The following is a 24,155-nucleotide window of genomic DNA, read 5'->3' as shown; positions in this document are numbered from 1 at the left end:
GGATTCATTAAAACACCTGTGTTAAATTAGGACGTTACGGATTTTCATCCCCAAAAGCAAAACAATATATTACCTGTGTAATTGTTCCAATAGTGATTACAGCATGTATGCTTTGACATTTTAAACAATGCTACCAACTCATGGCCATACAAATCAATGGTTGCATCATGTTGTTGATATGATTTGCATGACTATGCCAAAAGGTTTGATTAAGATTTTTCACTGATTTAAATTGAGTTTTTTTACTATCTTAAATTTTTACTTATACACAGAATTTTAATGTAGGAATGTATTCCTGGCAAACATGTCCCAATGTAAAAGGAACAAGTCTGAATAATCCATAGAGAGATGGCTGAATTTCATGTAGCTCCACTGGTTCTAGGATGCTGGTTTTGTGAATGCTTAGTTTTGCCACGAAAAAAAAGCCATGCTCATGTCTGCACTTATTTTTGTGATTTAAACCCACACACAAGAGACAAAAGAAAAATGTCCATATAATTAAAAATGCTTTATATATTTTTTATTTCAGCAGCAGTCCACTAGATATAATATTGAAGTGTATTACATCCAAGCAGCACAACCACTTCAACTCAAACATTTTCTCTTTGCCTGTTTCACTACTGATGAAACATTCCATGATACAGTTATCCTTTTTGTAATGCTCTCTAAATGTTGACTGATCATTTCTATGCACTATTTAGTGGACTCAAAGAGGCAGTATAATGCTTTTTTCATAATTTAAAAAAACAAATATTAAGGTAAAATGTTGGATGTCAATACTAAAGATGGGCAACGTTTCAAATTGTGAGGTGTTGGAGTAATCTCAGGCTGCGGGATGCTCTGAACAGCTTGTTTAAAAAGTCACAAGAATTACACAAAATTAGATTTGCTCAAATCGTGACATCACAAGTTGGTGAATCTCCTTAAAGTGCAACTAAACCCCAAACCACTTTTTTTTTTAGCTGAAACATATTTATATAGGGATTTAGTAGTGCTGTTAATCAATGTGGGTCTTGATCCCAGCAGTTGAGCACAACATATTAAAATTCCTCAAATTGTGTTGAAAATGTGTGTAGAGACTGCCATCTGCAGGTCGAAACCTGACTACTGCAATGGAGCTTTTCTAATGGCTGGCTGAGTTCACGGTGACATAATTTGGTACTTGCGTCTGTCATCGTACCCTATATAACCTACCTCACCTGATTGCACAAACTCCCACCCTGTCCAAATTGATACATTGACGTTCCATTGGCATTTTTTGAAATTCCTGAGTAGATGCTCTTCAGCCGAAACTCTGGGGTTTAGTTACCCTTTAAAAGGGCAAATTTGTCTAACTTTTTTTTTAACTTATATTTTTGGGCTCTTTATTCAGAGAGGATAGGACAGTGGATAGGGCAAGGAGTGACATGTGGGAAAGAGGCTACTATATCCTCTGTACATTGGGTGCATGACTTAGCCACTAGGCCAAACAGGTGCCCCCAAATTTGTCATTTTAAAAAAAGGGACACACAACTCTGTTGCATGGCAACAGTGAAGGAGGCCTCAAGAATGCTGGGTTCTGGAAAGCTAGGGGAGGGGGGGCCTTAAGGAGACAGTGAAATGAAATGAGGGGTTTCAATGACGCCAATCTGAGATATGTAAAGACTGTTTTGAGCTGTGAATCATGTAAAATTGTTTCAGAGATATCAGAGGGACAATATAAAGCCTAAATAATGAGCATAATATCCCCTCTCTAAAGTTTCCCATCTGCCATCCTGAAAAGTTTTGAATTAGTCAGCCAGCACTGTTAATCATGACATGTTGAAGGAAAGAAAATATCCAATGATGGTCATTAAAGTCACAGAGAGAATACTCCTTTTGGGTCTTAGAGTGAGTTATAATTTTGCAGACTAGCTCACTTTCTTGTCCTGTGCATAGAAGTCTCTACATAGTGAGCAGGGAATAGTGATTGAGTGAACTATTTCAGGCACAACCCATGTATTAAATAATTTAAATGTAGTCAGCTTCATCAGGCCTGTGGTTTCTTCACTCTGTATGGAAAAGAGAGGGCAGGATTTAGCATAATAGTCTTTAAATCATTTGAGTTAAAGAGCACATGTGTTTTTCCTTTACCTTTGACACTGAGCACAGTGGAGCACTCAGCCCGCCCGAGGGCGTTCTCTGCATGGATGGTGTACTCGCCCATGTCTTTGGGGCCTACGCGGAGAATGAGCATGGAGCAAACTCCATAGGTGTCCGAAATGTAATAGTTGGTATTAGTGTTCAGGCTGATGTGGTTTCGATACCATGTGATGCGAGGTTTGGGATCTCCCTTCACAGCACAACTCATGTAGCATTCATAGCCTTTGGGTGCAGTGTGGAGCTTCAAAGGCACAATGAAGGTTGGAGCACATCGTAAATCACAGTCCTCTCTGGTCGGTACGCTCACCATAAACTTCTCTATAAGACAGAAAACGAAAGTAAGATGATATTCTTCTGACTTTTTGGCTTTTGAGGTTGTCTGAGATGCACAAACCTACCTTTCTTTCTCTCTACCTCCCAAATTGGAGACTCTGAGGGTGCAGATACACCCATGTCATTTTTGGCATAGATCCGGAAATGATATTCCCTCCCCAGCATGATGTTGCAGACTGTAAACTTGTTGTTAAAGAGCCGGTCTGCCACTGTGGCCCATGTGCGTTTGGTGGAGTCCAGTTTGGACAATATGTAGTGGAGGCGGTCATCTCGCTTCTCATCAGGGGAAGGCTCCCACATCACTGTGACTGTGCCTGGCACATTCTCCTCCAGTTCTACCAGTCCAGGAGGCTTTGGATCATCTGGAACCACAATCATTTTTACAAGCTGCATTTCTTTACACACTGATGTAAAATTAAAACAAAATATCTAAATATATCTTCATTACCTGTGACCCTGACCTCTGTACTGAACGTCTCCTGTCCTGCAAGATTTTTCACCAAAATGGAGTAGATGCCAGTATCAGAGCGCTCAGAGGAGGGGATCAGCAGCTGAGACGTGCCATCAGAGTTACTGATTGTAACTCTCTTTGTCACGGGTACATTGTCCTTTAGCCAGATTATTTTAGGCTGTGGGGAGGCCTGTAAGAAATAAAAACAAAACATCAGGATCTGAAGCTTGACTCTGGTATCCTTTGGTTTCCTTTTTGTTTAGTTAAACCACAGTTTGGGACTTAGCATGTGTCATCTGCGTGTAAAACTCACCTCAAAGTTCATTGTGATCCTGACAGAGTTTCCTGCCCTCACAACCAAGAAACTCTTCACCTTGTGGTTCGTGAACTTTGGCCTCACTAGAGTAGTGAACACAAGCAATGAAAACTGCTTTGAGCAATATTTAACTTCAAGAAGTTCTTATATAATAGAAAATTCTCAACATGTTTGCGTCCTACAGAACCCTGTCCACATAGCTGCAAATCCAACGAGCAAGAATGTATGATCTATGACTCAGTCCTCCAAACAAATACCATATTGATCACAAAGAGGAGCCACAATAACTCTTTAGAGCTGTCAAAACAGAATGGACTATGCAAACTTTTTCTCTCTTACTTGAGTTGTTTTTGAGCACAACTGTATTTAATTTAACCCCCTTAACTACCACAGCCATCCGCCACTTGCTGAGGCTGTAGCTCTGATTAATTACTGCTGCCATAAAACTATAATGCTCTACTACCTGGATGTAAGCAAGCACAGATGACATATTGCATCCTATAGCGTGGTGGCAACCTTTTGCTCTAGAAAATGGAGATAAAATTGTATGTAGCTTGTGTCTGGTTAAACTGATATATAAACACCAGGCGGCAGGCGTATAAAAAGTACAGGCATGAGGATGTTAACCTGCAAGGATAACTGGAGGCAGGTGGTGCTAGCTCTGCTAAGTATAGCCCCACATGGTAAACCGATTTGAGATTATTTACCAGACTCTACTCAGACGCTGATCCCATGTTTAGCCGTATTAAATAAATTAGGCAACATTTTTTACTGTTTTCTGAGTGTTTCCTTATCTTTACACTAGTCAGATTTAAATTTCCGTTCAAACAACAAGGAAACCAGTTGCTTCAAAACATCTCTTCTCTAAAGTGTGAATAAAGGTTGACTGATTGATTTTAACACATTTGAAGGGCTGCAACTAAAGTTGCTACATACCAGGCGAGGGCATTGCAAGGACATAGTTGGAGAGCTCCGCAGGACCACTCACTCCTCCGTCATTACTAGCAGTCACTCTCAGCCAGTACATGCCCATGGATTTAAGGCCTTTCACACTGTAGGTAGTCGTGATGAGCAGTGTGGTATTACAGCGGGACCATTCAATGTCCTCAGCAGGCCTGATCTCAACAAAGTATCCCTTTACTTCATCCTGTATCCCTGGTTTGTCCTCAGGTTTGGTCCATGTCAGGACAATGTGAGAGTAAGACGTTTCTGTCACCCTCAAGCTTATGACTTTACCAGGAGGCTCTGAGGTACACAGAATCAAATGCGAAGATAAATTAATCAAAAATACAGTTAACAGAAGTATGTATAATCCAATCTTCTTTTTTGTCAAGTGTTGTACTTACTCTTGGGATCCCGTGCGAACACATACTCTGATGGGCTGCTGAACTCACCAACTCCTGAGAGGTTTATGGCAGTAACTCTGAATTCATACTGCATACCTGCCACTACATCCTTAACTGCATATTTTTTCTCTGGAAGTTATTTTAGAATAAGAAAACATCAGTGTTAAAGTCAATGCCATCAGACTGAGTAGTCCAAAAAAAAAAAAGACAGACCTTTTATTAGTTCATCTGAGGCATTCACAACAGTCCAGAGATTACTCCCCTTCTTGCGTTTCTCCAATATATAGCCCAGGATTCGTGAACCTCCTTTGTTACTTGGTGAATCCCAGGAGATGTTGATGCAGTCGTCGTAAGAACTGACTACCTGTGGAGGTGCTGGAGGCCCAGGAAAAGCTGAAATATGCAGAAAAAAAAGTTGTGTTCAGAGAGAGAGAACTTTTTATCTGCAGTCTGAGACTCATTTTTCCATTAATGTAACATATAAGGCAAGCTGCTTTGAAACCATAAATCTGTGCTGTCCTTTTGCCAATATACTCCACAGTAAAATTATTTGCATTAAGAAAGCTTCAGTCCATATTTACATTTGATATACTTTTTTAATGATCTAAATGAGCCCTGTGCACAAATGTTTAATATTTTTAATAATTAACGAGGTGATGGGAAATGCAGTATTTTGTAAAATTATAACATTTTGAGTTTTAAACTGAAAATCAAGCAGAAAGCAATTTAAGTCTAACTTGCATGTGTGGTTCTTAAATATGTCTAATGTTGAATGAATTCTGTGAAAAAGGTTTCATATAATCCAAATAAAAGTTGCCTCAATGGTAGTCCAATGGATAATGGAGAACAGCAGGGGGCAGTAATGACACAGATTTGGCTAATGATCAGCTGGCCTCTGTCACTTAACCCAATTTTGCCTGTTTCCATGTCATCATTTAAACTGCTGTTAAAAATAATGATGGCTGAACTCCATAGAGGATACAGAAGACTTACTGTTACAATTTCCTGGCTTAATAGGGCACTTAGGTGGAAATGGGCCACTGTTATTGTTACTGGTATCACCCATAATTTTCATACTCTGAAAAACATTTCCTTTAAAAAGGTCAATATTGAGGAAAATCATGTCTAAAAGAATAATGAAGTATATTGAATTGATAGTGAATTATACTGTATTTAGATAAACTGTGTACTACTTAACTCTTTGCTTTGACAATCATGTAAAAAATAATGTTAAATCCTGTTTTTTCCACCTCAAACAAATCTCCAACATAAGATAATTCCTTTCCCCCTCCGATCTGTCCAAAGTCATCCATGCTTTTATTTTTTCTCATCTTGATGATTGTAATGCATTTTTAACAGGTATCAGTCAGAGCTCCCTCCACAGACTCCAACTAGTTCAAATGCAGCCGCTCAGATTTTAACAGGCACAGCAAAATATCAACACATCACTCCTGTCCTCGCCAGCCTACATTGGCTGCCAGTTTTTTATCGTGTCAATTTTAAGAGCTTATTGATTCTTTTAAAATTTTAAATGGACAGGCCCCAAACTATTTAAGTGACCTTTTAACCCCCTATGTGCCAAGGTGGCCCCTCAGGTCTGTGGATGAATCTCTGCTGGTTGTGCCAAGATCCTGCCTTAAAGCAAAAGGTGACCGGGGCCTTTTCAGTCAGAGCTCCAAGTTTGTGGAACTCCCTGCCACTGACAATTAGACAGTCCACAACCTTGACTGCTATTAAATCCTCACTAAAAACATTTTTATATAAGAAGGCATTTCTCCACCCTTAATTCATGAACTTGCTCTGCATTCAGATGTCTTGTTTTGCTTCTGTCTTTTTTTCTCCCGTTTGCACCATTTTTTATGCTTTGTAATTCTCTGCTTTTTTGTTGTGAAGCACTTTGTAACCTTGTTAAGAAAAGTGCTATATAAATAACGTTTATTATTATTATTATTATTATTATTATTATTATTATTATTATTATTATTATATTATTAACTGTGTTGAAATCATTAACTGTGTATATAGATAATATGTGTTGTATTGATATGTATAGATAAATTGTATTGAATTATAAAACATGAATGAAATGTTAATGTAATCAATGAAAATATGTATTATTATAATTATTGTATTATTATATATATATATATAAAATGCTAATAAAGCAATCTGAACTGAATTGGATAATGAAGTCTGCGAGTGTTGAGGTGCTTTTACAGCTTGGAAGTTTCAGATATGGCACAGTATTTGTTTGCATGTCAGACCATGCAAAGACGTATTTCCTCTGCATTCTAGAGATTTGACGGTATTTGTATTTTCTTCACCTGCTGAACTCGCCCTTAATTATTTGACTACGTCACACCTGCGCCTGTGTGCGGTGAAGTGAAGCCGCGTCGGTTTGATTACAAACACCGTGCAGTTGTAGCGTTTTGGGAAACTCTGAATAGGAGTCAAAACTCTTCTTTTTTGGTCAGCATGAGTTAAACTCTCAGGGAAATAGGAATAGCAGTCTTTGGCGGATCTAGCAATGTCAAGAAAGCGATGGTAAGTGTCATTAATACACCGGTAAAAAGTTTTGTGCGACGAAAATGGACGAATGACCCTATAACGTGACAATATTAGGCCATATATTACCAGGCTGTACACTATAAGCTCAGTTTAGGAAATGCAACTAAGGTTACATTAGATTTTATTACAAAAAAGGCATGTTTATTATTATTAACGTTCTTATTATAATAATAGTAGTAGTAGTAGTAGTAGTAGTAGTAGTAGTGGTAGTGTGTATTTATGGCAGTCAGACCTGTTTAGAAAGCACTTGGCTGTGCTTGCTGCAGAAACCTTTGAATAACTTTTAGCTCATGAAAATCAGAAATCCAGTACCTCAGAATAATTAGAATATTTCTTAAGATAAAAAAAAAATCACACTACTTCTCTACAATGACTTCTGGAGTAATTTGTATGCTTTTATTTCAGCATCAAAACACACAACCTGTTGTGAGATAACTTAGGGGGCTCTACTGATTAAGTACAGGTTTATCATTGATTAATATGGATCTAGATGCCATTGTTCTCACTCATGATGACATATGAAGGCCTACAGGTTGCTGGTTAAGCTAGTACATTAGGTTTCTGTCTAATTAGCCATTTTTCACACTGGCCAGAATGGACTGCTGTGAATCTGTACTCTATAGCTCTTTATCACCAACATGAATTTCAAGAGCTCAATTTGAATTAAAAGAACTGAATGTGCAATTTAATTCTGTTTTCTGCTTCAGATTAAATGAACAAAATAAATGAAAAAAAATCCAGCTTCAAGTTTATTGGAATTCATCAACTAATTATGAATTGGATTTTATGTTTACCTCTATCATTTCGTATTATTATAATTACTATTTTTATTGTTATATTTTTAACTATGCAGGTACAATTATTGCATGTTTTGTTGTTGTCCCTTGTTGTAAGCAGTTGGAACAAAATCATTTATCCCAATAGGATCAATAAAGTATATCTTATCTTATCAATTCAACTTCAAATTATGCTATTTTTATTTGGTTGTGTAGTGCAAAAGCATCAATACAATATCAATTTATGTGATTAAAATTAACATTTTCAATTAAGTTATCCATGTTGAACAATTTCAATTCTAAATTATGCAAATTTATAATAATTTTAATTAGATTTCCATTGACTTATAAGTTCATTTTTTAAAGACCTGGACTCAAGCCATCATTTCTGGTTTTCTAGACCTGTTTGATTTAACCTAAATCAAGACCTGCATGGCACGATGACTTTATACAGCCCTCCCAAAGTAAGTGCACATCCTTATTTGTTGCTTTGTGTTAGTGGTGTGTGTGGCAGTGTTTGCTTGTTGTGTGTTGTTCTTCTGCCATGCTGTGATGTTGTGCTTGTTTTCTCTGTACCTTTTCTGCTGGCTTTCTCTGGCTACCAGAAGCTGTGGTGACATTTGGATCTCTAAAGAGGTTGATGCCAGATTGATTTATCTGTGAATCTGAGCGTGTGGCTCTCTCTTTGGATTTCATTTTATTTCAAATGGACTGAGGTTTTGACTTGTAAGGTTTTCTGATCAGTACCAAAGACTGTGGTATTGTCTTTAGTTTGCCCAAAGTTTGCTGTGTTTTGGGGCTTGAATGCTACTTGTTTGGTCAGGTTCAATCACTGTCTTCCTTTTGCTATTAAAGGTCAATTTTAGATTTATTGATGGTAAAAAAAAAAGGCAAAGTAGGTGGGAAAACTGATCTGACAGGTATCAAACAAGTCCCAGTTCGGCTCACCCAGAGTGCCGGCTTGAATATCATCTGTCTCCATGACTTCACTCGTGCCTTCAGCAGTCACTGCTCGGATGCGGTAGCAGTATTTTCGACCGTGGTCCACGTCTGCATCCCGGTAGCTAGGCACACCTGGGATTTCCCCCAACTTCTTCCAGGTGTTTCGCCCCACTTGCTGTCGCTCAAGAATGAAGTTAGTGACTGGTGAGCCACCGTCATCCTTTGGAGGCCTCCATCTAAATTCTATACACATGGCTGAGCTCTCTGTTACCTCTGCAGGACCCTGGGGTGGGGTGGGTTTGCCTAAAACATCAAAACGACATCACTAAAGTTTAATATCTCTTTATATCTTATAATAAAGTGATGCTAAAAGCGTTGTAATGTTTATGATAATGTTAGGTGTATAAGCAACTTTAACAACATCACTATTCATATTGAATCTCATACATTTTGATATGCATAAAAAACCTTTGATGATCCATGTGATCACACACTGGCATTCTGCTCAAGGTGAAGTACAATGCAATATATTTCCAGTCCAAAGCCTGTTGGTGTGAGAGCTTCATTTGAGAGTAATATCTAAGTCTCACCAGTAACAGATGGGCTCATTAACACTAGAAATAGAGAATAGAAGGAACACTGGCCTGGATTTAAAGATTATATGGATGAGATTTGAAGCTTTTAAGGACACTTCTATTTGCTGTTCATTTGAGGAGGAGAAAGTACTTCTGAAAACACAGCTTGCATCACAAATCCCATCCTTCGGCACTTCTAAAGACAATATTTATCTTGAAGGAGTTTGAAGTCAGGGATGTCCCTGTAATTTCTCTGCCACTTTTATCCTGGTATTACACAAAGAGCTTATCAAAACAGCTCTGATGACAGATTTATTGTTTTCCAGTCCTCCGCATTGTCCTTCATTGACTCACCAAGCACAATTAGCTGTGAAATCGCCTCAGCCGAGCCGTGTTCATTCTTGAGCTTGATTTTGATCTCTCCTGTGTCTTTCCTTTGGCACCTGCTCAGGAGCAAGCGGCTGTGACTTGCAGATTTCTCAATCCTCGCGTTGTTGTCTTCTTGTAACTCGTCTCCCTCCTTGTACCACTGAATTTTAATGGGCTCATGACCAACAAATTGCATTTTGAAGATGGCAACGTGTCCCACTTTAACTGTCACAGCCTCGGTGAATGAAATGAGGTCCTCTGGGTCAAACCTTGGAGGATCTTAAAACAAGCAAATTTGAGTCATTTCAGTAATTAGATTGTTTTCAGTAGGGATGTAACTATACACTCAACCCACGATTCCATTCAAATCCCGATTTTTGGTTCACGATTCACTCATTCACAAATAATTTTCAAGAAAACTGTATTGAACTCAAAAGATAATAGATGGATAATAATTTCATTTTGGAATCGTTCATTTTCCATTTCTTAACAATTGTTCTGAAATTTTTGTACGGTCATTTTTAGTTTTTTTTGCAAGGTACTGAAAAAAAGTGTGAAAAAATGAAAAATAATTACTTTGTTTTTACAAAGAAATATAAGAGAAAAATATATATTGCAACTGTCCATATCTGTGAATTGAAATAAAATAATAGTTGTGTAAATTTTTAGTTCAATACAGTTTTCTTGAAAATCGTTAGAGAATTGAGTGAATAATATTGTGAGCCAAAAATCGGGATTAAAATCGAATCGTGGGTTGAGTGTATAGTTATATCCCTAATGATTATGCTTTCAATTCAATTCTCAAATATGGACTGTTACAAAATATTTTTTTTGTGTTCTATATTTCATATTATTTTTGTTAACAAAATAATACTTTTTAATTTTAAAAGTGTGTTGTAACTCGAATAAAACCACTGCACTTTTTTTTCAGAACCTTCCAAAAAACTAAAAATGACCTTAAAAAAATACCTTATTGGAAAATGTCAGTAAAATCATGAAGAAACGATTCCCAAACCAAAGTATATTAAATATCAGAATATCTCATGGTCTTCTGTCTGTTATCCTCAACGTCTGTTATCCTCAACTCAGCGAGTGACGAGAGAGCAGCGCAAGAGACTTATTGATGTTGAACAAGTGGAGGGAAATACAGATAGCGCCCACTACTGTTAAAAAATTATATCGCGTGGCGCTGGTTGCCTAGTGGTCTTAGCGCCCCCCATACAGAGGCTACGGTCCTCGTCGCAGAGGTCACCAGTCAGACTCCTGGCTGCGACCATTTGCTGCATGTCTTCCCCCACTCTCTACCCCCCACATTTCCTGTCCCTTTTAAGCTGTACTATCAAATAAAGGCAAAAAAAAGCCCCCAAATATAACTTAAAAAACCCCAATAATAATAATATCACAATACAAATTTTGTTGAATAGATTTTAATCTACACTTATTTGTACCGATTTTCTACAGTCTTGCGATATATCCTCACATCCCTAGTGTTAAGCGGTGACCTGACTGACATGTGGCTCTAAATGTGAAGCATGTCTCCATTTTCTAGTCGTGAAATCACATCAAATGTAATAATTGTTTCAATTAGAAATGGTCAAACCTTTCACATTGATCATCGCTTCTGTTTTACGGCCATCTGCCTCAAAACGGTATTTCCCAGAGTGCTCCTCCTCACAGCGGATAATGACCAGTTTATGGATCGCACCATCCTTACTGATAGTGAAATTGTCATCTGGGAATATCTGTTGGAACGAGAGACAGACGATAAAAATAAACAAATTGTGCAACAACAATTCTGAGTTAATTAGTTACTTAAATCAATAGCACTGGATGGCTTAGAGGGCTTTGTGAGCAGCTGTGTCGTGTCTGATATGGCCCAGAGTATCTGATCATGTGCTGAATGTTCACCATCAAGAAGTTATACTACACTGTTTTTATGTATGTGGGTTCCACTGAATGAAGGCTTAGTTTTGACGCTCCCAAAAAATCCTTTCTAGAGTTTCCTTCAAAAAAGAACTCAACAGGACCACTTGATGAAAGGTTAAGCTGTTTACTTCAATCAAATATAAAACACAGAAAGCTGTCAATTTTCCACATGTTTATCCACAAGTCCTTTAAGAAACTATGACATAGAGAGGTCAAAAAAACGTGTGGCTCCACCAAGACTTCAGGGGCTCCGTAACCTTCTATGTCACAAATCCAAAAACATTTCAATTATTATAGGAAAATACTTAAAGCATAATGAACTTTAACTTTTATCATCTTCATATAAATGATCTTAATCCTTACAAATGAATTATCTATGTACATTTTTATTTGGCGCATGAACTAAAATTTGTGCAACATCATGAACTGCATTTAGGCTCTTACAGTCTATGTTTAAGAAACTCTGATGCAGTTCAGAGTTAAGGTCAAGGTGTGACAAGATAAGGGAAGGGTTAATTTAACAAAGATCTCATGGATATCAACCAGGGATGTTGCTGTTACATGGCATGTATCTTTACCTAATGTAATAACATGTCCATGTAAACCTGAAACTCACCATGACTACTTTCCTTTTCTCCTGGGACCAAATTGAAAAGAACACTGGTATAAAAGCAACTTTGGATCCTCAGGCTACTGTAATGCAATTCCTTGACAGACATTGCCACAGTTCCTCAGAAGATGATGAGTTTGACTTTTACGACTGACCTTTTTGCCGTCTCTGAACCAGACTCCGTCACAGTCTTCACTGCTGAGCTTACATGTGAACTCTGCAGTCTCATGGATGATAGCGCTGACATCAGACAAACCACAGACAAACTGAACCCCTGGATCTGACGGACAGACAGTCAGACAGTCATTTATCATGCATCCAAAAGAAACCTGCTGTTTAAATCTCCTTTACACATACAATTGTTTACATTTCCTGTACGTTTTTGGTAACTTTTGGAGTTTTTTTCTCTCTTGAGTTCCTACATTTGCTGAAAGATTATCAGAAACACTTTCATATTCAATATGCATTGTTTTGTCTAAAGAAAATTACTCTTTCTGGTCAAATTGGATCAGTCACAGCAGCTGTCAAGACTTCTCATTTTATGAATCAAATTACAACAAATTAATTTGCTGTTTTGCTCCTGGAGAGGGTCCCTGCTGTGTCAACATGACAAATCAACATTCTGTACAAAACAACATGATTAACCACATGCAGAGTGAAATAGTACATAAATTTGTATCAATTAAAAAAATGAAGAATACCATTATCAGTAACACACGTGCCTTGAAATCACTATTCTTTTCTACTTTTAACTGCAGCATTATTCAGTGTTAAATACAACTGGATATTTAATCCCTGGACACAGAGGCATACAATACCCCTTCTTGTGATTCAGTAAGGACTAGGGATGTAAACAATTCATCGACTATCGATTCATTGACTGTTGGGAACTTACTGGTAACAATTTTCCGTCACGTGGAGCAAACAACACCTGAGACCCTCAGGTCTCCACGTGTACTTTTTAAAGACGATCAATACACTACTGCTGCCAACAACAACACGGACATGAAGGTTGACAACTTTAAACAGGACATTTCCCTACCTTTGGATACAAAGCCAACAGACTGGTGGGAATTGCTAGTACGCTATGTTTGCAGACCGGCGACATCAGAGCCGTTTGAGCGTTTCTGCCGCCGGACTGATTATGACCTGGTTGCACTCTATCTCACACCTGACCGCGTACACATGCTCATGTTACTCAATAAGAAAGAGTAGACAGAAAACTGGACACTGTGAGACTGAAGTACTTTTCTGTTCAGTTCTCTTGTTGCAGCAAACCCACAATTAGTAGTCTGAGCCTTCACTTTATAAGATTATGCCTGCATAGAATATGTATTATGAGCCTGATCCTTGATATAAGCGTGTTAAACATGTTGTATCCATATTCAATACTGTCAATTATATGCATTTTGTTCCTGTGGAAAATATCATTTTGGGGAAAAACAACATATTTGTCATTGTTTTTGACATAAGAAAACTCATTGGTTTTTTTTATTGATTAATCTATAATCATTAGTTAACATTTCCAAAGACCAATCACAGAGAATACTTCAAATTCACACCCTTAGTCGACACTTTTTTGATCACTTACCAATCACTGTGTCTTCTATCAGTGGGACTTGTCTTTTACGCCTTGAAGGTTTAGCTGAGTCGGTTGCATCTTCAGTGTCTTTATTTTCATTGTGATCTTCAGGACCTAAACTTTCACCTTTAAAAAAAAAAAAAAAAAATGAAATACAAAAATGCAGTCGATGCTGAACTTTGAACATGCAATAAATGAAATGATTTTGGAATGATAGTTTTGCAACAATCTCAGAATAACAATCTTTGTGCACCACCATGCAATGATGACCCACTTGTGGTCTCTTACCGTTGATTGCTTTACGTGACCGGCGTCGACCTTTCTTTGAGCTACCTGAACGTTTGACCTGGCCAGTAGAGTCTTCATCCTCATCACTGTCACTTTGTTCGCTGTCACTTTCCAGTTCATTTGGATCTGTGTAAGAATAACAGACACCAAGTAGTACACACTGAGGTTATGATGATAATAATTATAATAATAATAATAATACCAAAACACTGTCATAGTAATTTTGCTTTAATAGGGTGCCTTTTAAAAACATTTCACACTACATTACAATACCAGCAGTGCTTCGGATGCTCTCACACGCCTTGTACACTTTCAATGATTCAAAAACATAAACATAAACATTTATTAGAGATGTCCAGATCAGCTTTTTTGGCCCCCAATCCTATTTTTTAATAATCAATGTTTGCAGATATCGAGTCCCGATCCGATACTTGTGTTTGCTTGGATAATAGTTGCACAAGAGATAAGAGAGTTGAGCTGCACACTGTTTTTTTTTCCCTTAACAAAAATAGGAGAGTGCTTTCAGCTGGAGAAGAAGTGCTCCTGTGTTCACAGGCTCTACAGATGAACAGTTCTTCTGTCCTTGCTACACAATGTATCTGATTTAAGTGTGACTGATCTTTTGGGGTAACATCAGTAAAGTATATTTCCTCCATTCAGTTAAGTATGCTCCTTGTTGACTCTTACCAGATGAGTGTTGTTTGCGCTGGCCCTTCTTTTTTTTCCCTCGGCGTCCTGCAGACCCAGAAGAGTCTCCATCTCCGTTTCCATCTGAATCAGCGTCTTCATTTTCATCTTCTGCAAATGACTGAGTGTAGTTTAGCTTTTCCCAACATGTTTGCCCTCTACACTCAACACAGCATACAGACTCAGTAGCTTTGTGGATCTTTAGAAAATAAATATGGAGGTGGATATACATTTTTACGCATCAATTGACTTTACCTGTTACCTTGTCAGAGTCCTCTTGACCTCTTGATTTGATGGATTTCTGTTTTGTTGGGTCACCTTCTATCAGTTCCCCTTCTGCGTTTGTTAAACACTCTGAATCTTCTATTTCTTCTTCTGTACCATCTTCTCTTAAGATTTTGAACTTCACTTTTCCTTTCTTCCCTTTTGACTTGGCCTCTAGAGCTTCACTGTTTTGACCTGGTCCTGCAACTTCACTTATCTCACCGTCTATTCCACCAGAGGTTAATTCATTCTCCTCTTTCTGTTGATTTTCCTTGTGTTTTGCTCTCACTGCTTCTAAAATCTTCTCCATCTCTTCTTGGTTTTTCATCTGTTGCTCTCTGGCCACTTTCTCCAGATCAGTCCGAGCTCTACTTGAACGGACTGTTTTCTTCCCCACTGATGAAGGGTCCCTCTCTGTTCAAAGGATGCAAAATACACTTTGTGACACCTCTTTCACATTCATTTCTGATTTGTATCACTTATATCTAAAGTATCACTTCTTTACACTGTGCAGTGTATAATAAGGATACCTTCTACAACCAGCGAGGCACTGCTGGTCGCTTTGCCTGCCACAGCTGAATATATGCCTTTGTCCTCCAGTGTGCAGTCCTTAATTAACAGGGTGTGGATTAGTTGGTGGTCTGATACAGAGATACTGTATTTCTCCCCATCCTCCAGCTCGCCGTCCTTGCCCATCCATGAGATACTGGGTAATGGATGCGCCAGGACACACTCAAAGAGGACATCATCATTCTCTTCAGCATTGATTTCCTCAATTTTGATAATGAAGTCCATACTTCGAACTGTGAAAGCAACAAAAGGAGACTGTTGATCACCTTTCTCTTAATTAATTTAGCATTTAGCTCAAACATTCATAGTGTCCTACGTAAACCTACGTCTTAACTCTGTTAACAGGCGGTTGACCTCTTCATCTACTTGATTGTTCCCTGTATCCTTCTGCACCAGGCCATTGATTCTCTGATCCTTTGTCCTCCCAGAACTCTTAAGGCCGTGTTTCTCTTTTGAATCTTCATCAGAAAGTATCTCACCATCCTACCAAGAACACAGAGAAGTTAAATTTAACCCAAAACTATACATTGTGCATGTCAAAGGATAAGGTTAAAATTCTATTAATTTCTGATCTGTAAATCAGATAAAGTCCATCACGAAACTCCAGCACATTGCACCATTCTAGCAATTCTTGCATCAGTCTATGTGCCATGAAAATGTTTAAAAGTATTGAGGGCAATATATACTTTTATAAAGTTCACACTCTGGGTCTGGATGTCCCAAAAATATTGCACTTTATAAAAAATATTGAGCAAGGTTGGCTAAATTATTGAGGTTGATTTAGCAATAAAAGGAAATATATATATTTTTTTAAAGTTACATTTTTGGGATTTTACACCTTTTATTTATAGAGGAGAGGAAAGTGGACAGCGCAGGAAACTGGGAGAGAGTGGGGGAAAGGGCCGAAGGCTGGAATCGAACCCGTGCCGCCCACTATATGGGTGCGCAACTTCACAATTAGGCCAAGTCCGCACCCAACAAATTATATTTTTAATAAAATTAGCATGAAAATTTATAAAATGTATTTCAAGAAATTAGTATTGAAAATGGATTTTGATTTAAAGTGTAGTTCCATCAATAATTTCACAGATAATTGCCTTTGAAGTAATGTCCGTAATATGGGTAAGGTTTAAGGTTTAATGTGTAAAATGATATGTGAATACTAACAGAGACAGGTTTCATACCGTATAGTTATTTTGCCTTCTCTGCTTCTTCTTCTCTGCTAGTTTCTTTATAATGGATTGTATGTCTGTAACACCAAACTCAGCACAAATGCGCTCATAGTCACTCCTGTCAGCTTTCATCATTGCGTCCCAGAATCTCTCATCAGTTTCCCCTTGTGTTTTATTTCCTCCTTTCCTAATCGCAAAAAAAACAAAGATTGAACAATTGTTATGGGCAAACTGGAATCGGTGGTAAACATAATTGTGACATTTTATATTTAATATTTTCACATTTGTAATCTTACTTTCTCCGGAGCAGTTTTCTGAAATCTGATGGGTTTGTTGAAACTGAAAGAGGAAAATTCACATCAAGCTTATTATTACAACAGTACTCTGAATTTATGCCATTTTTACTGTAATTAAAACCCCACAGAAAATGTAATTGAAAGAAAATTAAGTTATGAAAATGTCAACGAAAGACAGAACTTTCAACCCTACAACATGCACAGTGTAAACAAGGATCCATCCTCATACTCTTCATCTTGGTAACAGCTCTTACCGTCACTCAGGTTTAATGTTGCTGTGCAGACAGCTTTGCCAAATTCATTCACAGCAGAGCACTTATACGTATCTGATTCCTCTTCAGACACTTTGTAAACCTAGAGGTGTAAATAACATTCAGCATTTGAAGTTATCAGAGACAGGGATTGACTTTACTTGGTTTACTTTGGCTTTTAAATCCAGCCTGAGCAGTAAGTAGTTAAAGGTTGTTTGACTGTTGAACCATTTTGCCACTTGCCTCTAATATATGCTCTCCAGTTGATTCATCGTATCTCGTCAGGAATTTCTTTTTGTCTAAAATATGGCCTTTGGTTCTCCTCCATGACACCTCTGGTTTTGGATCCCCCGTCACTATAGCCTTGAAAACAGCCAATTGTCCTGAAGGAAGGAAGAAAGAAAGAAAGAAAGAAAGAAAGAAAGAAAGGATTATCACACTTTTAAAGCTTTAAAGAATCAAACAGTCAAGTTTCACTGATCAGCTGTTGTCACTGTTGAGGTGCATCAAACTCCTGAACGTCAGTTTCAGGACTGTGTAATGATGTAACCCACCTTCCTTAATTTCTACCGGCATAGGTTTCGACTGGAAATCTGGGGTGGATTTTCCCTCTGGTAGATTCACTACATACTGTGTGATCATTACTCCAGGAGTCTTAGATCTTCTCCGGATGGCGGCTGAACAAAACCAGAAAACAGTAATCACAAAATAATAAAAAGAAACATGACTTAACTGGAAGAGTTTCATAGTTTAAAATCAAAACAAAACAAAAATCAGCACAGTTAGTTTTGAAATAGCTATGAAGACCAAGCAGAAAGCAATGCATCTGGAAGAACTTTCGCTACCAGCAGATGTCAGGGATGTCAAACATATTCCCAGTGATGCCTTTTGTGTGTGTTGACGGAAACATTCAACAGTGAAGTAATTGGAAGTGTTTGAATGGCAGAAGTAATCACTGAAGCTTACATTTGTAACAATCTTACATCCCTTCTGAACATTTTGTTTGTACTCTACCTTTTAGTGTAACAGCAATTTCACTATATGATCTCAACATGACAGAAATATGATACAAGCTCAACATCATGTATGCTGAGATACTGTATTGTAGCTCATGTAAAGATGTATGCCTGACATGGATTACTTTTTTTTTAATCGATGAATGGGCCCAAAAGAGAAGAATTGTTGTTTGGCTTTAAATGTCATAACATTTTTTTTTTAGAATTGGTGATCAAAACATTTTCTGATATGGGGGCGCTGTTGGCCTAGTGGTCTAAGTGTGCCCCATATACAGAGGCCATAGTCCTCGCTGCAGACGTCTATGGACATCCAGCCTTGACCATTGACTGCTTGTCTTCCCCCACTCTCTAATCTCTACCTTTTCTGTCTCTCTTCAGCAATCCTATCAATTAAAGACGGAAATGCCCCAAAAAATATTTAAAAAAATAAAAAAAAACAAGACGTGTTTTTTTGCTCACCTATTCAATCGATCGATTGAAGTTAAATTATTACACTACAGATTATTCACTCTTATTTCAAACAGCAGTGCACCAAACTCAGAATGTGATACCGCTCTCTGGTTAGCAGAGGAGTACGTCTTATCGGGCTTTTCATGTGCAAAGATAGAGGATCACACAAAAGCCAATAAGGAACAACATTAATCCGAGGATTAACGATCATTGAGGCAAGGACAAGTCAAACATGTAACGGAGGGCGTTTGATTAGTAAGGCAGTCTATAGATATTTCATGTTATCTACACAATGACAGGCAGGTCACAGGCAGACACAGATTTCAATAATACCTACTGTATAATTCTAGATCAACACTCTATTCAAACTGTAGGCATACGCTGGCACACAGAAACCAACAGAAAATAAAGAGCTCTTTGAGTTCACCTGTCTTATTGCCGGACACCTCATTAAAATGTTGAATGTATTGAGAAACAAGGGAGAAACCTGGGTGGAAGAAATAACATTAGATCAGTTACAAGCACAGTGAGTGATTGTCTCCTACAGGTGGGACGTATATCGATACAGCAATATACCATCATCCTGACATGTCTGATACAACTATTGATACGCCAGGGCTGTTTAAATAAAGTTTTAAAAGAATAGATAAATAAAATACAATCAGAATGTAATTTAAAAGTATATACAAATGTGACACATGGTGTAAATAGTTGAAAAGTGACAGGTTGACATGGTGTGATCATGATGTGATTATGACCGATGGTAACAAGGTCACTACAGGGTGATATAAAAGACAAAATATAACCTGCACTGTGAGTAGGGTTACAAAATTCTGTGAATTTTCAAAGTTGAAAACTTTCCATGGGAATTAACAGGAATTTATGGGAATAAAGCAGGAATGTACTAAATTGAAGGTTGGCTTTTAATAAGGGAACTTAAATATAGTTGGGGAAAATATATTTTAGTAGTACAGTTGAATATCTCTTTGCTATTCCTCAATCACATGCACATGGCACACTGCTTACTGCAGGGCTATTGAGACCACGCCCCCTACATGCACTTTTCATTTAACATTTTGAATGGGACTTTGTTGGGATTGCATTTTTGTTAATTTTTGAATGGGTTGGGTCGGGGGGATGAGTAATATTTAACTCAACATACATGTTTTTGTTCTTCAATGAAAGAATTGATTGTTCAATTAAATATTTAACACTTGATAAAGTTCTACTTACAAATAAATCTGTTTTAATTGTATTATTTTGGATGGATGTCTGCAAAACAAATATGTATGCTTTTGATATGATACCTTTCCATTAAATTACCCTCAATTCCCAGTTAGTTCCCATAAATTCCCCTGGAAAGTTTCCAATTTGGAATATTTCCCAAATTCCCCAGCTTAACTTCCCATGGAAATTTACTGGAAATTTTCCACCCCTTTGCAACCCTAACTGTGAGGCAGTTACAGTGCGCTATGCATTGTAAATAATAAATATATATGGTTATAAAGATATGTCTGGATACAGAGATAGAGAATAGTTCCATTGTACATAAATAATAACATGATAACATTGCAGCAAGTACGACCGTAGCTGTTACAAGTACAGTCGTACAGTCAACATCAAAACAAGTTTGTTGTGTTTTAAAGTTTAAGCATTGTATGTGAACCAGTTTATGTTTGTTGAAGCACTAGTGCCTATCTTTTTAAGAAATATGTATTCTTTTCAACACATTTGACATTCATTTATAGTGTATTTCTGTAGTTCTGTAAATTGAATTTACAGACTGAAATCATGAATATCGTCTCATCTCAGTGAAACCGAATTACAGTGAAAGAAAGATAAGCCTTGAGGATGAGAAGTTGAGAGAACAAAGTAAACAGTGGGCAGAGAGGCTGGAAGTGAAGACACAGACAGGCATAAAGTGGAAAAAGAAAGCTCACAGAGGCCTGAATAAACCGAAGCTCTGAGAGGGTCACAGTGAAGGGCAGTAGGCAGGCAACCGTAATCCAGGGATGTTTTCTTCTCATCCTCAGTTTATCACTGAAGCTCGAGAGAGAAGACCTTTAATCAACTGGATGTTAAAGTGCCTGCCAGTTGAGCAAACTCCAACCCGCGCAGTTAGCATGCATATTTCAAGTAAGTGGATGTAACGTCCTTCCATGGCAGCAGTGAATGTTGTTATGCTTGATTCCTTTTTTTTTTTTACAAATGCCATGTGAACTCTAACTTTATAACATTTTCAAAATAGTATCTCTAACCTGCAGTAATTGATTCTTGGCCACTTGATGGCAGCAGAATTAAGTTTTTAATGAAACACTGACATGTCATCACCTAGAAGTGGACGAAGTTTAGCTCTGCTTTTACTCTCCTCTACCTCCTGAGAGAGTTGTCTGACTCTTTAGCGGCTAAATGCTCCACTATGTTCTCCAGCTAGTTGCCAAAAATGTCTGTGTATTTGAACAGCCTCATGCTTCAGCCAAACACTACATTACTTAGTGTGCAGTAGAGTGCACAAGACAACATTAGCCATATATTGACACCAGACCCTTGTATAATTCACTTGCAAAAATGAATGGAAAGAACAAAAGAAGGGAAGAGTGTATTAGGATACTTTACATTGTTTCTTGGCACCCCCACTTTTTCCACCTTTCCACATTTTGGCGAGAGTTGACCGTCAACAGAGTGACCTGTGAATAGCACACACATACAAGTATATGTAAAAACATACACAGAAAACAGGGATGTCCGCAGTTTACAATCTTTGCTGAAAAGCTACACTACCAGTCAAAAGTTTGGACACACCTTCTCATGCAATGTTTTTTATTTATTTTAATTATTTTCAACATTGTAGAATAATACTGAAGACATCAAAACTATGAAATAATCTTGTTTTGCCATAAAATTGATTACAACAGTAGTCAAATAGGGCTATCCATTGTGTACTAACCCTACCTCTGAACAACACAACTGATGGTCTCAAACACATTAAGAAGGCAAGTCATTCTACAAATGAACTCTTGACGAGGCTCATGTTAATTAGAAACCATGCAGGAGACCACTTCATGAAGCAGACTGAGAGAATACTAAGAGTGTGCAAAGCTGTCATGAAGGCAAAAGGGGGCTACTTTACATTAAATAATTCCATATATGTCATTTCATAGTTTTGCTTTCTTTGGTATCAATCTACAGTGTTTCAAATAATTGAAATAAATACAAACCGTTGAACGAGAAGGTGTTTCCAAACTTTTGACTGGTAGTGTACGCAAAAACAAATTTTATATCTCCTCTTATGTGACTAATTGATTCTTTAAATGTCTTAGAAGAAGAGAGGATTGCAGTAACTTTTTTTTTTGTTTTGAAAAGGAATATTATTCATAGTTTTATTTTCTGGACAATTCAAAGGGCTTTAATAAGGTGTCATTGAGAGGCCAAATCCTATCCAGTGCAGGACAAGCACTGATGGTGCCCGGCTCACAAGCCCTCGAGCTATAGTTAGCTGTGACCCTCTATAACTTTGTAGAACCACACAGAGCCGAGCTGTGGACTATTACTGCTATGAGATCTCAGTTTTTACAAACAAAATGCCCAGAGTAAGATGCCCTCCATACATCAGTGTGTTCGAAGTATTTAGATTCCTAGAAAATATTATCTTTAAACAACATTTCTTTTTTAACACTACAGAAAATGTAGTTAATGTGTCAATATTCAAATCTCTGATGATGATTACACCCAGAGTCAACTGCCTTTCTTTATCATGGAATTAAGTTTAACATTATCAAAAGAAACAAGACAAGGGATTGAATCAATCTTTAGACACTAGTGTGTCAAAAACATAAACAACACAGGAAACCAACTCTTACTTGACATTAAAAAGTTACAGTTCCTAATCATGAAGACCTCTGTGGTTCTACTTTCATCCTTTCTAAACTATAATCCACCAGGATGTCACAAAGAAGTAGGAGCTGACCTTTCATCAGGACGTAGGCTCGGTCACATCTACACAAACAATCCGAGGGGAAGAGTTGTTTACCTGTCAATATCTCTGTCTTCACTCCCTCAAAGACCTGGGAAATGGTTTATGGAGGTGGTCTGGACTTGAGCCCTCCTGGGTTTTTTACTGGATATTAAATCCTTTTGGAAGACACATCTGATTCTGCTGTCTGCAAGCTCGTACCCATACTGTGACTGTCAGGGAGAAGCTTCTTCTGTCGAAGCAGAAGGATGCTCAAAGCATTTGTGTTGCTATTAAAGGGGGGAGGGGAGGGGGGTGGAGGTGGCCGGGGCCCTGGATGAGGTAAAGAGAGGTAAATAGAAGAAGAGGGAAGGGCTACCAATGACAAGTTAGTGGTGAAGTTATCTCCTGGTGTAGTAATTACTGATGACAGCATGCTCATCTTTCACAGACAGCTGCTGACAAGAAAGTGAGTGGTGACTTCATTTTGTTTGTGCAGTATGGACGCCTGGAGGAATAGTTGTTACTGCGATAATAACCGATGGGAAACCTATGTAACTATCGGATAGCATACATTTAGAACTGTCCATAAGGATAAAATGGAGAAAGCAGTTTGTTCAGTAGGGATGTCAGTTCCTGTTGTTAATCGCTTAAATGAAAGGCCATGGGTTGTTTTTTTTTAAATAAACACCAGAGTTTGAGCTGTCACCAAGGGTTGTTTTTAGACATCCAAAATTAAATGCTGCTTAAACTATGATAATTTAATAATGACCCTGGTGTCTCGCAGGCAACTTGACACAGACATGCATTGTGTTTAATTTATGCTGTAAAGCTAATAAAAGAAAACACCGAGCAGTCGTACTTCATGGACCTGAAACCTGATGATAAAACAAGTCCACAGTTTAGTCCTGATTTGAGCCGCACCCTTTCCTTCGCAGGCACTCATCCTGCTCTCTGCCGTGTTCTTCTTGTATTACAATACATTGCATAATCAAGGTTATGGCATTCATGTTGTATAATCTCTTCATGTCACGGCTTTGAGGCACTTGTGTCTTCTGAAAAAAACTGATCAAATGAAGAACAAGGCATTAATTGTCTCAAGGTCAAACACTAGAGTCTGTACATAACAGATTCAACTGTATGGTCTGAATGTTCTGCCTTTAAAAGCAAATGTTGACATAAAACAGCAGGTGATAAACATCAACGGCTGACTTTAACACCCTGTGTTTTTGTTGCTGATCTAATTTCCTTATGGGAGGTAACTATTCTTAATTCCTGTTATGTCCTCTCCATG

General features: G+C 37.8%; 1 protein-coding gene across 1 annotated transcript; it reads right to left on the bottom strand.

The window, feature by feature from the left end:
• Positions 1-505: 505 nt before the first annotated feature.
• Positions 506-18,769, bottom strand: LOC117820917 (immunoglobulin-like and fibronectin type III domain-containing protein 1). The gene is made up of 24 exons (XM_034694862.1): positions 18,733-18,769; positions 17,998-18,120; positions 17,687-17,826; positions 17,447-17,546; positions 17,193-17,235; positions 16,909-17,083; positions 16,051-16,207; positions 15,685-15,957; positions 15,146-15,568; positions 14,891-15,001; positions 14,204-14,329; positions 13,925-14,041; positions 12,489-12,613; positions 11,398-11,539; positions 9,783-10,076; positions 8,860-9,156; positions 4,781-4,960; positions 4,568-4,696; positions 4,158-4,466; positions 3,219-3,304; positions 2,903-3,095; positions 2,520-2,816; positions 2,113-2,439; positions 506-2,030 (listed from the first exon to the last, which is right to left on the bottom strand). Exons 1-24 carry the CDS (start codon positions 18,767-18,769, stop codon positions 2,026-2,028), a joined length of 4,209 nt encoding a protein of 1,402 aa, XP_034550753.1. The 3' UTR covers positions 506-2,025.
• Positions 18,770-24,155: the final 5,386 nt, after the last annotated feature.

Source organism: Notolabrus celidotus, chromosome 11 (genome assembly GCF_009762535.1).
Source record: "Notolabrus celidotus isolate fNotCel1 chromosome 11, fNotCel1.pri, whole genome shotgun sequence".
NCBI classification, from domain to species: domain Eukaryota; kingdom Metazoa; phylum Chordata; class Actinopteri; order Labriformes; family Labridae; genus Notolabrus; species Notolabrus celidotus.
Note: the sequence above shows the minus strand (reverse complement) of the source record. Positions and strands in the feature narration are given on the sequence as shown.

Excerpts from the sequence above, each read along its gene's own strand:
- LOC117820917 (XM_034694862.1), bottom strand. The coding sequence starts at position 18,769 with ATGTCCATAGACGTCTGCAGCGAGGACTATGGCCTCT. Across the intron at positions 4,961-8,859 it reads TATTCAAGCCGGCACTCTGG|CTTTTCCTGGGCCTCCAGCA; the intron begins GTGAGCCGAACT and ends TGCATATTTCAG. Across the intron at positions 2,817-2,902 it reads TACAGAGGTCAGGGTCACAG|ATGATCCAAAGCCTCCTGGA; the intron begins GTAATGAAGATA and ends TTGTGGTTCCAG.